Source organism: Dermacentor albipictus, chromosome 4, assembly GCF_038994185.2.
Source record: "Dermacentor albipictus isolate Rhodes 1998 colony chromosome 4, USDA_Dalb.pri_finalv2, whole genome shotgun sequence".
NCBI classification, from domain to species: Eukaryota; Metazoa; Arthropoda; class Arachnida; order Ixodida; family Ixodidae; genus Dermacentor; species Dermacentor albipictus.
In genome coordinates this window covers 88,012,127-88,027,370 of record NC_091824.1, presented here as the reverse complement: position 1 = coordinate 88,027,370, position 15,244 = coordinate 88,012,127, and the positions used below count along the sequence as shown (strand labels likewise).

General features: G+C 44.6%; 2 protein-coding genes across 2 annotated transcripts in view; one reads left to right on the top strand and one right to left on the bottom strand.

Moving 5' to 3' along the window:
- Window positions 1-15,244, bottom strand: part of LOC135901186 (uncharacterized) — a 790,538-nt gene that overhangs the window by 692,888 nt on the left and 82,406 nt on the right. The window lies entirely within an intron of this gene.
- LOC135901156 (cell surface glycoprotein MUC18-like) overlaps window positions 5,253-15,244 on the top strand; it is a 273,518-nt gene continuing 263,526 nt past the window's right edge. Inside the window, exon 1 of the mRNA XM_065430813.2 lies at window positions 5,253-5,601. Coding sequence (XP_065286885.1) covers window positions 5,514-5,601 — 88 coding nt within the window. The 5' untranslated portion in view covers window positions 5,253-5,513. The remainder of the gene's footprint in view (window positions 5,602-15,244) is intronic.

Sequence of the window (15,244 nt, the reverse complement as noted above, 5' to 3'; positions counted from 1 at the left end):
GCAGGGGGCTATATAGCGCTGGGCGGTTTTCTTTTGCGTATGGAAATGTATGCCGTGACCCACGAGGGTGTTCTTCTCGGAGGTTCCGGAGACCGGGTGCAGGCCCCGACCGCCGACTTCCCCAGATAATGGACTTCTCTCTCCCCTCACTTCGTCGACTCTCCCGGCCTCTCGCCGGGCGACCGCAGATCGGGGAGTCGGGCTTCCTTACATCTGAGCGGCGTCACCAAATGCACCTCACTCTACATATACCGCGGCCCTCCGCCACCATTCCGCCGTGTTCGGTCTTGCACTAGTGTACCTATGGCCGGTGCCAGCCATTTGACGTCTCTGGCATTTCCTGCTCTAACCTTCCTGCATCGGTGGGATGAGGAATGAATGAATCGAAGACGAAAAAGAAAGAACCTAACAAGAATGAATTGAAAGGTAGAGGCTCTATAGAAAGAAACTAAAGTAGAAAAATAAAATAAAGATAGGAAACATCGGCATGAAGGGAGTGAGAACATATAAAGCATTGACGAAGATGATTCCGAGAGAGCCAGGGCGTTCTCCAGAAAGTATAGGGCTCCGGGAACCTGGAGCACTTCTTCTCGTTCAGCTGGGAGAAGTGCACGCGTCCGACTGTCTATAAGCATACACCACTTTTTGGCGTTTTGGCTTGCCCGTTCTTGGTACACCAGCGCTATACCTAGGGTCCTTCCAGAAATGGCCGCTGGCCGTCGGCATACTATGGTGTCGCGTTCCTGGCCCTACACGCACACGCACTCGCACTTCGAGAGCGTCGCCGAATTCCTCGCCTGCTCACTTTCATTTTTCTCACTTTCCGCCGAGTTGAGATGCCCGCTGGCGCGTGGCTTCTCCGCACACCTGGAGCTCGCGCACATTCGCATGCATTTTCACTTGCCAAGAGGCAAACCTATCGCTTTTGCCATTTTATATTGGACTCTGGAATTTCATGCACTCGTAGACTTATGCAGTGGGCTTCTCGCTTTTTTTTTTTGGGTGGCATCGCTCTCGCCCTTATGTTCTCGCCTTTTTCTTTGCTTTGCGTTGACGACTACAGGACGCGTAGAAGGAGTGTATTTTAGTTTTATGCTAAGGGAACCGTAATAAAGGCAGGAAGAGTGATATCGCATTTGGTTTTCTTGAAACGGTGAGAAAATAGGGCGTTCGCAGCTTTTTACAGGGCTTCAAATTCAACTGCATAAGGAACCTTCCTGATTGTTCGTGCAAACGTTATAATCTGGAATAGACGTAGCTCTATACAGCATCGAAATTGAGAAAATGTGCTCCAAGCATTTTAGTGGCCAGTGTTTACAGGTTATATGCCCTTTGACGGCACTGTCATTAAGGTCCAGATGCTCACCTCCGAAAGCAACTAGCACGTTTACAAGAATGATGTTGAGAATTTCGTGCTGATATTTTTGTAGGTGTTTCACTTGCAGTTATTTGCTTCTGATTATCGGTCTGGTAGCCTTGATAAAATCTGTAGACTACAGGAAGAAGACGAGAGAAGGTGGCGGAGTTCATTGTTACGTGAATTGGGTAACTACAAATAGCGGTATCAAAATTACCGGCCTACGCCTGAACGAAGTATCTGTTAGAGTTTAGTGCTTCCGATTTAAACCGAAAGAAAAAAAATATAAAGACGAAGAAAAGAAAATACGCAGAAATAACGAAGGATCTATCCGAAATGTTTACCGGAATTCAGTAGCAGATCATTGCAAGCAAACGGAAATTTAACAGACTAGTTGGACAGTGAGCCTGCACAAGAGTTCTCTTTTATGCAATAGCGCAAGGTCAAGGTCACGTGTCAGCCTTCCACCTACGCAATCCCTATTACTTTATATAATCATATTTGCGTGCGCATTGCCAAAACACGGCGACAGGGTGAGGCCTTCCTCCGATGTTTACAATCTTCGGTCTGCTGTCCCTTCTGTAGATAAGCTCTACATTAAAGATAGACAATATAGAAGACGGCCAAGTTCACTAGCGCCTACGCGGTGTAATACCTATCTAGTCCTGTTTCTTTCGTATGATTCGCCGGAACTATGTAAATACATTCGCTCGCAAACTTATCTCTCATTATATTCCTCCTCGAATATTAAAGGCACACCCTCTCAATTTCTGCATAGTCAAATCACCGTATGGATCTGTACTTTTGCTGAACTGTGGTGGTGGTAACAACTTTATCCAAAACTCCGGCAAATCGGTGACCTGGAACTAGGCCGCCCCCGAGGCGGTTCGGAGATCCTTTCTCCTCGCCGCCTCACGGGCTTGCTGGATGGCCCATGGTTGACCTTGGAGGTTTGAGCTGCGCAGTGCGGCCGTCCGCCAGGCTGCAGCGTCATCTGGGAAGACTGCATTATCTCTGCCTGTAACCTCACATTCCTAGAGAAGGTCTCTAAGAGATGCGTCAGCCCTGCCGCATTGTTTGGGGATATCGTCTGAATAGATGTCTGGATATATCCGCCTGAGATGAACGGGGTTGGGGGAGGTCTTGGTTTGGGACTGCCTCCAATCTACCGCTTGAGCCCTTGTCGTGTTTAGGGTTAGGGGGTGAACTGTTTCTCTAATGCTTTTTCACAATCTGTGCTCTCTGCAACAGAAGTGCCGGCAGTTATATTTACACAGACACATTTGGGGGAAAAAAAACCTGTCTAGACCTGGTGCAACAGATTAATATTATCTAAACGAGTTCATCCAGAAATTTGTAATCACACACAAACAGAACTCTCGGTTGATATAGAAACGCAGAAAACGACCGTGAACAGGCTGAATAAAAAAGAATGCTGATTGGTATTTATAGATTATGTTCCTAACGGTGACCGCAGCGCAGAAAAAGAAAGAAAGAAAGAGAGAAAGAAAGAAAGAAAAAGAGAGAAGGAAAGAACGAAAGAGAAAAAGAAAGAAGGCAGTCTCTTAGGGGGCATGTTATTTAGAAGTCTAATTTGCTCATACGAAAGCGGCTATTCCCGCCTGTTCTGTCATCGCTATTGACCGTTGCAGTATGCTGTTCAGAGCTACCGTAGATGGAATTTGCTATAGGTTCGTTGGTGTGACCTCAAGCGAGTGTATGTTTTTAATCATAAATTCTATTCAGCAACGATTGAGCCGCTCGACTTAATCTATAACATAAAATCAACTCTTAAACACAATTTCACATTCGTGCTGCGGCATCATTGTTCTTTAAGTTTTACAGGTACCCATTATTCTTTGGTTGCCAGTTCTCTTTCCATGCTGAAAATTGGCGTATTTCTTCTCCACGGCTGAGACTATTCCACCGGCACAGCTACCATTATGCTGGAAACTGAGTGAAATGAGACGCTTACAGTAACTTTATGTTTACCTTCGTTTAATTTTACAAGCGCGTCCTTGACACATGTTCCACTTATGAACGAAGAAAGTATGTTAGTCGTAGCGCATTTTATAAACAACGCTTCCGACTTTTAGCCTTGTCCATTAGGTCTAGCGTTCCTACATTAGCAGTCCGGGTTTAGTTGATTGAACTTTACCTTTTACGTGGTAAATATCTATATGTGGAAGAGCAGTTTAGCCTCCATCAATCAAGAAAGGCAAAAACAAGAGTAATCGCTTAGGCTTTGTCGGCACATCACTAATATAAGAGCCGCCGCTGTAAGGTGGGTCAAGGTCAGCTTGAAAATGAAGACACGAGAACCAACTTTGGCTACACCGAGCCCCTCCCCCCCCCCTCCTTCTCCCTCACCTGTCTCAAAGAAAGAAGAAATTTATGGCGTAACAAAATCAATGCCCACGTGCAGATGATTGATCTGTTTTCGGCCCTTTGCCACACCGAACTCATCGCAATTATTTCTTTCAATCGCGAGATATCCACCGAAACGAAGAAACGGAAGGCCCATCGAAAGCAGTTTGGCCCAGGAATTCGATTCAATTATCTGTGTAAATCTATGTACAAGAATCTGTGTACACAAAAGAGGCAAATTTATTGCCACTATATTATGTTCTTTTTACTGTGCTTGCCACGAATAAAGGTCAAAACACAGTTTCAAAATATGAAAAAAAAGTTAAATAAATTCTGCCATTTTACGAGCCAAGACCGACGGTTACTACGATGCTTAAACGCTTGTAATGCGGAAACGCCATGTAGCAATTTTTGCGCCGAACACTGTGGTTGCTGAAGCCTCACGACACAAACTCGTTTTCGAAGGCTATAGATTCTTCGCGAGAAGTGACTCAGGAGGAGTAACAGGTTCAACGTTGAAACAGCGGCTGATTTATTCCTCGCAAATCTTAATTCCCAGCGATGCCACACACGGTAACCAAAAGCACAGGCAATCAGAACCTGAGACCTCCGAAAATACGTCTGCACACACACAAAAAAAAAGACCCCTCAAAAATAGCACGCGTTCAAATAAACATGATCCTGCGAAGTTTGTTCTCAAAGGCTTCTTTAACGCAATATTTTAGTGGTATGTGCTTGTGCTCGCTAGCATTTCAGAAAAGATTCCTGTGGAAGAAGATAGCTTGTGGCGTCACGCAGTGCGAAACGTACTTGGCTTGACTTTATATGATCTTCCACCTATGATATTATGGAAAACACAAATGCACGTATGCCATCGTTACAATGATTTGCTACCTGTACTTGTAATCATGTTGCATGTAGAGTACCGTGCATATTAAGAGTCAGTGGACTAGGCTCGGTTTAACTTATTATACATTGGTTCAACTAAAATAAACATATGACGAGTGAGAACTTCAGTGCGCGCTGAAATCTTTAAGACGGCAACTAAAATATTTGCTAAAAAAACCAAGTAACCAAGCAGCAGGCAAATCAGATCTTTTTTTTTAATTCATAGGTGTTAATTTTCGTCAGTTGGCGGAGAAATATTACAACTCCGCAATCTTTACGTTCACGCAATAAATAAACAATAACAACGCCACTCGCCGTTCGTATGGCGCCCCTCTTGGTCACCCCACCACTTCAATGTAATGTCTTTCCCACAGCTGTTAAGATTGTATGCGACTTTCATCTTTACATTGCACGAGATTCCACCTTCGTACTTATACTCGAAGCTCTTCAGTCGCGTGGTATAGTTCATAGGTCAGGGCGTGAAATGTTCGCCACGCTCTCCATAAAAGATGCACGAACTTAGGAGAGAGCCCAGGTGGTGGGCACTTTTTATTGCGTCTGGTAAACACACCGCACCACAATTGGGGTTCGACAACCCTCGTTTCCTCCCCCCCCCCTTCCCCCAACTGGCCTCCGAAAGGCCGGCAGTGACGGCGCTATAGCCAGTGCTGCCCCGTGCTCGCTCGTGGAAGCAACGCGGTGGCGCTGCCCAGCACGCGCACGCCAACCAGCGGCCGGGAGGGCATCGGTAGGGAGGGAGGGTGGCTGGGGGCAGAGCAGGGGGGGGAGCCGAGGTTCACGCGCGGACCGCCAGGCGGCCTCGCATCCTCAAAGCGAGCGCGCACCGTGCTCATTTGGTGCCTCGCTGGGATACGGTGTGCGCTGCCGACGCTCGGATACCATGCGCCGCCGACGGGACTCGGGGATACCTCCACTCGGCTGGATTGCGCTCCTGGCGGGCTTCGCCTCCTCCGCCTCTTCTTCAGCCGGTCAGTGTTTCTCATCGCGCACCCTCTCCCGAACGGGATACCCGTGGCAGTCTCAGTGTCTTTTTCGCTGCAGAAAGGTCCGACGCTCGATAAAGCAGCCATAATTTTAATTCGATGATGGCATGCATAGTCATCGTGCGAGTGTTTGTGTGTGTGTGTTTTGGGGGGCACTTACTACAACTGCGGATCAAGCAAAAAAAATTATGCTCGAGGGCGGAGTAAGGCTCATCAATGAGGAACACACGACAGGTGTGTGCGTGAGCTCTGGATGTTCGATCGCTTTAAGAAGCTTCAAACTTGTTGTACTCCCCTGTTCTCGCAGGCTAAGCGAACTATATCCTTGAGTTTGATTTCTCTTTCCGTTGCTTATGTGTCATTTACATCGGCTGAAGTTACATCCGCAAACGTTTATACAGTGAGCCAGTATGCAGGAAGATGAATGGATAAGCTCCGAAAGTTGAAGTGCGTTTACACATCGTCGTATTTTCGAACCTAACAGCGGAAATAATTTAGAAATGTTGCAAGTACAACTATTTGACAACGATGAAGTAGCACTGTGCTATCCTGTGACCATATCCTCGTCTTATTAAAGATGAGCACCTTCCTTATACGTAGGCTTTGTCAGCATAGGCTCAAGCTTTCTAAGATGCTAAAATTCATCAAGGTTCTGGGCTGCTTCACAGATGTGCGCAATTCTCAATGAAAGCTTTGCTGTGTACGGCACAAAAAAAAATATCACTAATACTACAACACATAGATTGAAGTATATGTAGCTATTAAGTAATATAAAAGGAAATACTGCACCAAAATTGCATACCTTTGTTTTTATGTAGAAGTATACACTGTTCCCGTATAAAATGGCGCAAGGGAATAAAAACGTGAGTTCCATTTTACTTGGAAAGTGTCCCGCATTATCACTCCGCTTCTAAAGGAAGGAAAGTTTTCACAAATGCATGACAGCTTAAAAAAAAAAGAAAGATGTATAACTTCAACAGTTCTGGGCATTACAGGTAGAATGAGTTTCCGTTCTGAAAAGTTGGAAAAAGATAAGAGTTCTTTCTTGCCTCCGGTCTACGTTGCACACCTTCAATACCGAAGTTCACTCTTCTTTTTTTCTTGTAGGTGCTAAACTCTAAAAATATGCACTTCATTCTTAGGGAAGGGGATAATACTTGTCGCAGTATAGTACTTGGCCGTATTGCTTAAACATAGTGACACACTCTGGAACTCAATATTCCTGTCTAAGGTGCCAACTTGAACCCCTAGATGCGTTTCTTGAATAAAAGTGAATTTCGATTTTGTAATCAGAAGCAACAGGGATCGATAATGCGTCATGATCAGCGGACGTAAACTAGAGACTCATAAAGGGAGTTAATTTGCTGCCGGTAATTGTACTGAAACTGCACCCGAGATTTTGTGTAAAATTCAGTTTCGAGAGAATCTTTGAACCTCTATAAAAATAAAAAAGTGAAAAACTTGATGCGTATGGACTAGAGTAAAAATTAAACAAAAGTACGTTGAGTTTTTTCCGACACTAGCGAATTCCTGTTTTTTTCCATATTAAATCATTGCAGAACGGGAAAGCTTGCGGTTTATTTCACTTCCAGGCTTTTCGCAATCCCTAGTCTGGATCTTGCTTTCGGATTCTGGCTGAAATGTACGCCGCAAAACTTAGTCTTTTCATGAGCACTCTCCAGTCATTTCAAACCCGATAAGCATTGAAGCGATTAATCTTACGAAACGGAAAGACTAATTCGATTTATAATTTTGCCGGAATGAAACTTCAGCGGAAAGACGTTATAATGGTTCGTTTGAGATAAATTTATTCGCATTTGATAGATCGCTTACGCAATCAGTATTTTTTTGTTGGCTCTTTACTCTGCAATCGCATTGATAGGAATCCGTTCTCGGTGCACTATATACAATAGAACTTCGTAAGTCTTTAGCCCACAGGATAGAACGTTTTCCCTTATGACTGAGATCTCCAATATGTGACGTTACTTCTGCTACTATGCGCTGACTTAACCTAACTGGAAAGTAAACTGAACAAATATTTCCTTATTATGCTGTAATTACTCTGGCCGCTGCTGGAAGGAAGGTTCTGTGAGCAATTGTCCATGTGCAACGATGCCGGAATAAATAGAAACAAAATAGTGGAAACACTGTTTTCTTTCTACCTTCGCGTTTTAAAACTTCTTATAGAAAGGACTGATCTTTCTAGTAGTATTTTCTTCGCCGTACCAATAATGCTTTAGTTGCGAATGAATAATCTTTGAAGCACCGAAAAAAATGTAATTCTGGCCCCTATTTTTTTTTTCTAACTTTGCGTGTTCGTTTCGATATGTGTGCTGTTCTTTTGCGAAATTACTAGTCATTGGTGCGCGCATAGTTTAGGTGTGTCTATACAGGTATTTGCTGTCTTCGCTCTCTCATTATTTCTCTCATTGTCGCTTTTATTCAACGCCTTCCAGCTTTAAGTGTCCACAATTTTCGGGTAATTACGCAGAACCGGAAACAAGCGAAATGCCCCATAACGTTGATCGACGATGCGAACAAGCATTACTGAAGATCTTTCATAAAATTCTGCCCCGAAAAATACATGCGTGCAGTAATAAAAGTGACGGTGATTGTAACACACTTCCGGGGTACGTGCGGCAGTAAAATTGGCGCACATATTACCTGTGCTTAGGCGACACAGACTGTCGCCATATACAGTGTCCTGAACTTCACCACTTTTATCTTCTCGTCCCTGCATTTTAACTGAGCTTCAAAGCCACACAGGTTTTTTTTTTTAAGAAACATTTTGTTGAAACCTCCTTGCGCCGAACCATTGCAGCCCCTGTAGAAACTAGCGCCATAGTTCCCACTGGTAACTATTGTATAAAACTCTATGCTTACACGTAGGCCCAGCGTATGCTTTCGCTCATGTTTCTCCGCACCCGCCATGGTTGCTCAGTCGCTATGGTGTTGGGCTGCTGAGAACGAGGTCGCGGGATCGAATCCCGGCCACGGCGGCCGCATTTCGATGGGGGCGAACTGCGAAAACACCCGTGTACTTAGATTTAGGCGCACGTTAAAGAACCCCAGGTGGTCTAAATTTCCGGAGTCCTCCACTACGGCGTGCCTCATAATCAGAAAGTGGTTTTGGCACGTAAAAACCCATAATTGATTGATTGAATGTTTCTCCGCTTCTACTCGTAACGCGGCCTGCAAAGTGAAAGTTACACAGAGTGAAAGGCCAGGTGGGTGCCACCGGAAAAATACGACTCCAGCACAACTATATTTGAGCATTGCCAAGATTAGAGCCACACTCGAAAAAAGTGCAGTGTAGCTTGACGTCTACTGAATCTGCATTTGCCATTTTATCAGAAGTGTTGCCATGCTTCGCATGATATCATGGTCTTATATTGCTTGGTGTACTTCCGAACGTGATTGGCGCTTTCACAAAGCTTTCAGTGCAAATGCGATGAAGCTCCAATTGCTTGTTTCACAGCAGAATCAGTTTTTTTTTCTTTTGTTTAATGGCATCGTTAAAGAACATTCTTTTGCATTGTACGGATGCACCTACTATGGGGACGGGCCGTGACTAGATACAGAATACTCAGGCGAAGCAAGGAAACTTTACTTCCCAGGAATAGAATCGCAAATCAGGTGGAGCCGCAGCCGCGGTATTGGCTTCTTTTGCGACGTTCAGCGAATATTGTGCGACCGAAAACGCCCTAAAGAACACGGTTGAAAGCCCCCGGTGGTATAGGCGTATCTTTTGTAGGGGGACGGAGAGCTGAACTTGGTGGGTGAGAGCACGTGCATGAGCAGAGACTAAAAATCCTCCACTCAGCACTCCGAACAACAAGGGGGTGAAACATGGGTGTACGTACGTGCAGTGGGTTGCAAATGCCGCAAGTCACAAATGTTCTTCGTCGGCAAACAGTCGCTTTCGTCACCCTTTCAATATTATGTTATCTTTGTAACCGATGGCGGCTCGGCTCTGGCATACAATCTATGTAGCAACGGTGCGAGTCCCGGAGCCCCAGAAAGCGCATCAAAAGCGATACGGTTTGCGTCTACCGTGTGGGTTGAGCGAATGCAAGGCGTCGTCCTTGGTAAACAAATGCTAGAAGGTGTTAGAAGCCACAGGAACTCACTGGGGCGCTTGCAGGCGACATTCAGAAAGTTCGGGAACATTTTATTGGTGCTCATGTATTCTATTTCATGAATATCTCCTTTTCCTTCACTTTCCTTGTTGATTTCCTGTTCTGTCAGCGCGCACTTCTTGACGTGTGTATCACGCAATGAAAATCAATAACCATGAAAGTCTTGATTCGAACCTTCCTTGCGCTACTTTTGAAGCGCTGACCCACCAACCAGGGTGTACATAGCGAAGTTTATTTTAAAAAGCGATACCTCCGTTAGTGCAGTTCCTAAAATACTCAGAACTAAGTGAGCGACTATGTAGTTTCGATGTACATTACCTGACGAAGCAACATCTGTTGCGTGTTTCTTTTCATCCCGTAGCCCATTCCCCCTGAGTAGGGTAGCAAACCATGCCAGGCTCTGGTTCATACCCATATCTTCTCTCCCTTTTACTTTCTCTGTCTCTTTCTCTCACTCGAAAATCATCATCAGCTATCCCATGTATCCGGGACGTTAACTCAGCGGCTCCAAAGTCTTGCAAGAAGAATCGCAAGTGCTTACAATATCATGTATGTTGTTCTACCAACGTAACATCTGTAAGAAGACAAGCAAAATTCAGACGACATGTTAGTGAAAAATAAAAGTATTTCTGCTGACGACTGCGAATGGCGATTTCCGCACAACAGAGGCACTGCTCTCTTGTGTTCCAATTGCCCCAGTAAGTCGATTCTCGTGTTCAGCTCGAAGTTTGATTTTCTCGTTTTTCAAGCCGGCACGCCTTTATGTGCTAAAGGCTACACGGTTCATAGACGTCCCAGCTACGAACAGAGCGCAAAGAAAAAACAACGGCAACACACGTACACACCTTGTCGACGCCAAAGTTTAAAGTGCGGGACTAAAAAAAGAGCAACGGTTTAAAGCAAATCAAGCAAAACGCTGCGTGTGAGATTCAACAGCAGGCAGCGTGGCCCATTGCCGACGGCTTGGCTGGTTACTGTGTAAATCGAACGCACCGACCCAGCTTTACCTTTGTTGCTGACGCACTATCTGTGTTTTGACAACTCGAAACGAAACATCAGAGCCGCTGTCGGGAGTGCTCTAGAGGAAACTTATTTATTAACGCGTAACAAAATTTGTGCCAATGAAATTTATTAGTCTCCTCCACACTAAGGGCACAAATAAGCCACCCGTTTTGCTTCTAATAGGAATCTCGGTAGGTACTAAACTGGAGTCTCTGTCAACTTCGGCCTTATTTATCCCGATATTTGTATCGATGCCATATCAATACAGACAATATTAGGGCGAAGTGCAACCCTACGAAGGCACGAAACGTTTTGTAGCGCTCAAAGTAAGTAGCATTGCTTTAAACTGTGTCCGTTACGATTGGTAATGACAGAAAACATTGTGCTGCCATTTTTTCAGCATGGTCACAGGCAGAAGGTGGGCGCGCAGACGAGTGTCAGTGCCACATGAAACACGCATAAGAAATACATAACTTCTCGTTGCAGCACCTCGCTTATGGACACAAAGAAACGCGTTTTGTAAACCATTTTGTACCGTTCATTCACTAAAGAATGGGCCCTCGGACTCGCCGCCTAATAACCGCTGCGCATCAGTAATTTCCATAAAGCACGGAGAAGTGAACAGAGGCTAGCGAGTCTCGCGCCACGTGAAAACGCCACCTATAAAGGGAAATGGAAGCATAGTACCAGATTCGAGCCTCACTTTGACGTGCAATACGGAGACAATCGCAGCTCAGTGCATCTGAATAAGCGCGAAATCTACCTGTTAGTCGATGTGCCTGCCACATTCCGCATCGATCGATCCACTCGTGAACAAACGGGTGGTTGAACGTCGCGCGCTGTCGGTATTCATGGCTGCTGCACGGAAGCAGCACGCCACAAGAAAACGGCGGTTATAGCTTGAGCGGGCGACGCACTTCACAATCTGCTTGCGTTATATTCAAAGTTTTCATCTCCAACTTGGTCGATGAGCGCGGTGTATTCATGGCGTTTTATTATAAAATAAGGGCCCAGAAACAAAGAAGGCTTGAGGGCAGTGTTGAGATGAGGTCGTTATCTGTCAGCGCGCAGAAACTAACTCAAGCGAGTATTTTAGAAATCAGTGTGGTCTTTGTCTTTAGATGCGCGACAATATAGTTAAAGCTGGGCGTTTCGCTGACAAGTGGGTCCTCTGGCGAACCACTGCAATAATATATATATATATATATATATATATATATATATATATATATATATATATATATATATATATATATATATATATATATAAATTAGTTTACTGAGCCTTAATAGAGAAATGCTTCCTGTCAATTTTGACAGTACCTACTAGATGGTCTTTTCTTCTAGCCGCAATATATACCGCTGCATCGACAAATAAAAAAACCTTTTTTTATCAGTCGTATCAGTCACTGTATAAGTCGCTTCGCTGCATCCCGCCAGAGTTCTTGTTGCAATGACAAAGCCTTTTTTTATCGCTAACAATCTATGGCGTTTTGTTTAATTGCTTTACGTTTTTCAAAAGTTCCCCCATACTAGCGCAAAAACACCCACAATGATCGACAGCGCTGACACAGGGATAGTTCTGAAAAATATCAGATTCTCATGTATTCTTGCACATTTTGCTGTAAATTTGTTATCACTTTATAAGACTTACGTACAAAAAGCTTTAGTGATAAGCAGGTTCGTGAAACTTTAGTAAAGAAGCTTGTTATGGTAATAGTGTGATTAATCTATATCTGTCCATATTTAAAACAATCTCTGCCTACAATTTAACAGCATTAAAGGCATTCAGACAATGCAGTCCGACCTTAATCATGCTGCAGAGTGGTGTAGTAATTGGATTATATAAGGAGACATCTTCGTTTTCACTGGAGGCTAACGTATACCACACACCAGAATACCTCCTTTATGACATGCTATTTCATCTGTTACCTCGTATACATATCTAGGTATTGAATTTCTGTTACAATTGCTCTTGGTCGCACCACGTAACCAAGTTAACAAATGAAGTTAACCGTGTTCTTTGCTATCTTCGCCGTAACTTGCCCCTAGCATCACCTTCTGCAAAATTATGGATTTACAATATTCTGCTGAGACCATATCTAGAACACGCGCGAGCTACATGGCACCCTAATAAATTTAACCTGAAAATGCACTAGAATATCTTCCGTGCTACTAGGTTTATCCGCTCCGACTACTCATAGAACAGCAGCATCCCATAACTAAAGTCTCGTATCTGTCATCCCAACTTTGCACTGGGTCGCAAAGTCGCTCAACTGTTATTCTATCACTCACCTCCTCGTTTATCTGCAATCACTCCAGTTCGTCGTCATTCAAGCCTCCTCAAACACGATACAGTCGTACACCCGCCCTAAGACCGGACCGCCGCTCATTTATCTCATTTTTCGTGCACACCTCGAAAGACTAGAATGAGCCTCTTTCCGACATCCTGCGCCACTCCAGCTCCATACGCTTCAAGGAAGACAATAGAGAGGTTTAGCTTGTCCGGTATTCCGGTAAAACGTAGGTGCACAGGGCGTTCGGGTGGAGGCGTAAACGTGGGTGGACTGCATGGTGCAGCCACCTGGTGGCGCAGTGCTTAAACGCATAAACAGCTAATATTGTAGTAACCAAGTGTATTTTATTTTGTTGCGAGTGTAAATGTTTGGCAGCAACACGATTACGCCAGTGCCGAAAATTTACACCAGCAGCGAAGAAGGATACGCTCGGTTTTTGCAATATTAGCTGTTTCTACCCCGTTTGAGCACTGAACCACCAGGTGGCTGCAGCATGCAGACCACTCACGTTTACGCCCCCGCCCCAACGCCCCGTCCGCCTGCGTTTTACCAGAATACCGGACAAGCTACACCTCCCTATTATGAATCTTTTGCTCTGGTAAACTGTAGCCCACTCCTCATGTGAAAACACAAAACAGAGCGCTTTTAGGTACTTGAAATAAAAACACCTCCCTGCATTTCAACCTCTCTGAACCATCAAGCACGTTAGGGCAACAATATGATATAATATCAATGACGAACGACATCAATTTGAAGGGCAGAGAGAGCGAATGACAGCTTCAAAAATTAAACGTGGACATAAGGTGCCATGACACAGGTAATGGAAATTTGTAATTACTGTCGAAAAATACGCCAAATTGATGGGACTATTAGTTACAAAGGGCAGATCATCCCACAACTTTTATTCTGGTATACATGCAGTTTTACGCAATGCAGAAGCTTGAACATATATATACACGCAAATAGCACGACGCTACTGATTCTTCTCTGAACATAGGCGTGGTATCATCATGTTTACTGCAACCTGCCACCTACTGCACTACATTAGAGAATATCATACTTCCCTGCTGATCACGAAATCGCGGTTTCAACCCACAGCCACGGGTAGCGCATTCGAATGTAAGCAAAATGTAGCAATGCTACCAAGACGCCATACTTACACCGTAATAATTTATTCGCTTATCATGCCATCTCAAAATTCATTAAATCACGGGCTTCTAACTGCACGATTTGTTGGAGTATTTGTTTTTATTATGGTTTCCTCCCTTTCAGAGAAGCTTGTTATAATCTAGCGTTCGATGGAACCCCGTAGGCAAGGCCGGAACATCAGATAACGAAGACAGAAACACGCCAAATATGTTGATTGTGAGATTCCGAGGCCTTATACGGGTTCCTTGTTCCCAATCAGTTGACCCGCATTGACTGCAAAGATTCCGAGAGAGATTTCCTACGAGTGTAGTTGTAGATCTCATTTGCACGTTAGGTTAGGTGCACAGAACGCGTAAATATGAACATGGACAGGTGAAACACACACAATTGGGCACATGCGACCTGTATTGGCCTTGAGACTTGAGTCTTGAAAATTTTATTCTATTTCGCGAGTACTTATTGTTTAAGTTCATTTTATCAGATAGCTCCTTATTTGTGCTTCTTATTTATTATACCGTGATGCACACGCTAGGCAATCATTATCGAGAGGGTTGTTCAAAAGGATTGGCCGCGCATACGTCGAAACGTATGCTCGGCCTAGGCTCGCACACTCACTCTGTTTTTCACCTGTCAAAAGGAGTAAGTGTTGCATGCTTTGCAGTCGTCAGCTTGCGCTTTAGGAAAACAATACTGACCCCCGTATTCAGAAAAGCATCCTGAAGCCAACACTTGAGTTCATCTAAATGACAGCTGTCGCGAACCCGCTGAAGAAAATGTCATGAGCGTCTAGGCCACGTTCACGCCAGGCGTAAGCCAAGTGCTTGATACGCGTTTGCGTTTCACGATATATTGTCTGGCGCGGTCAATATTTCTCGCGCGACACGTCGCAAACGGATCGAAATGTGTCGCGACTGCCTCGCTAATCCGGAGATCGCAAAAACCAGCGCGTGGGTGACGCGTGGACGCGATCCACAGCAGACGCGGCTAGAGTGACCTACCCGCAGAATGAATTTGCAATCTTTTTACGTTTTGTGGACATTT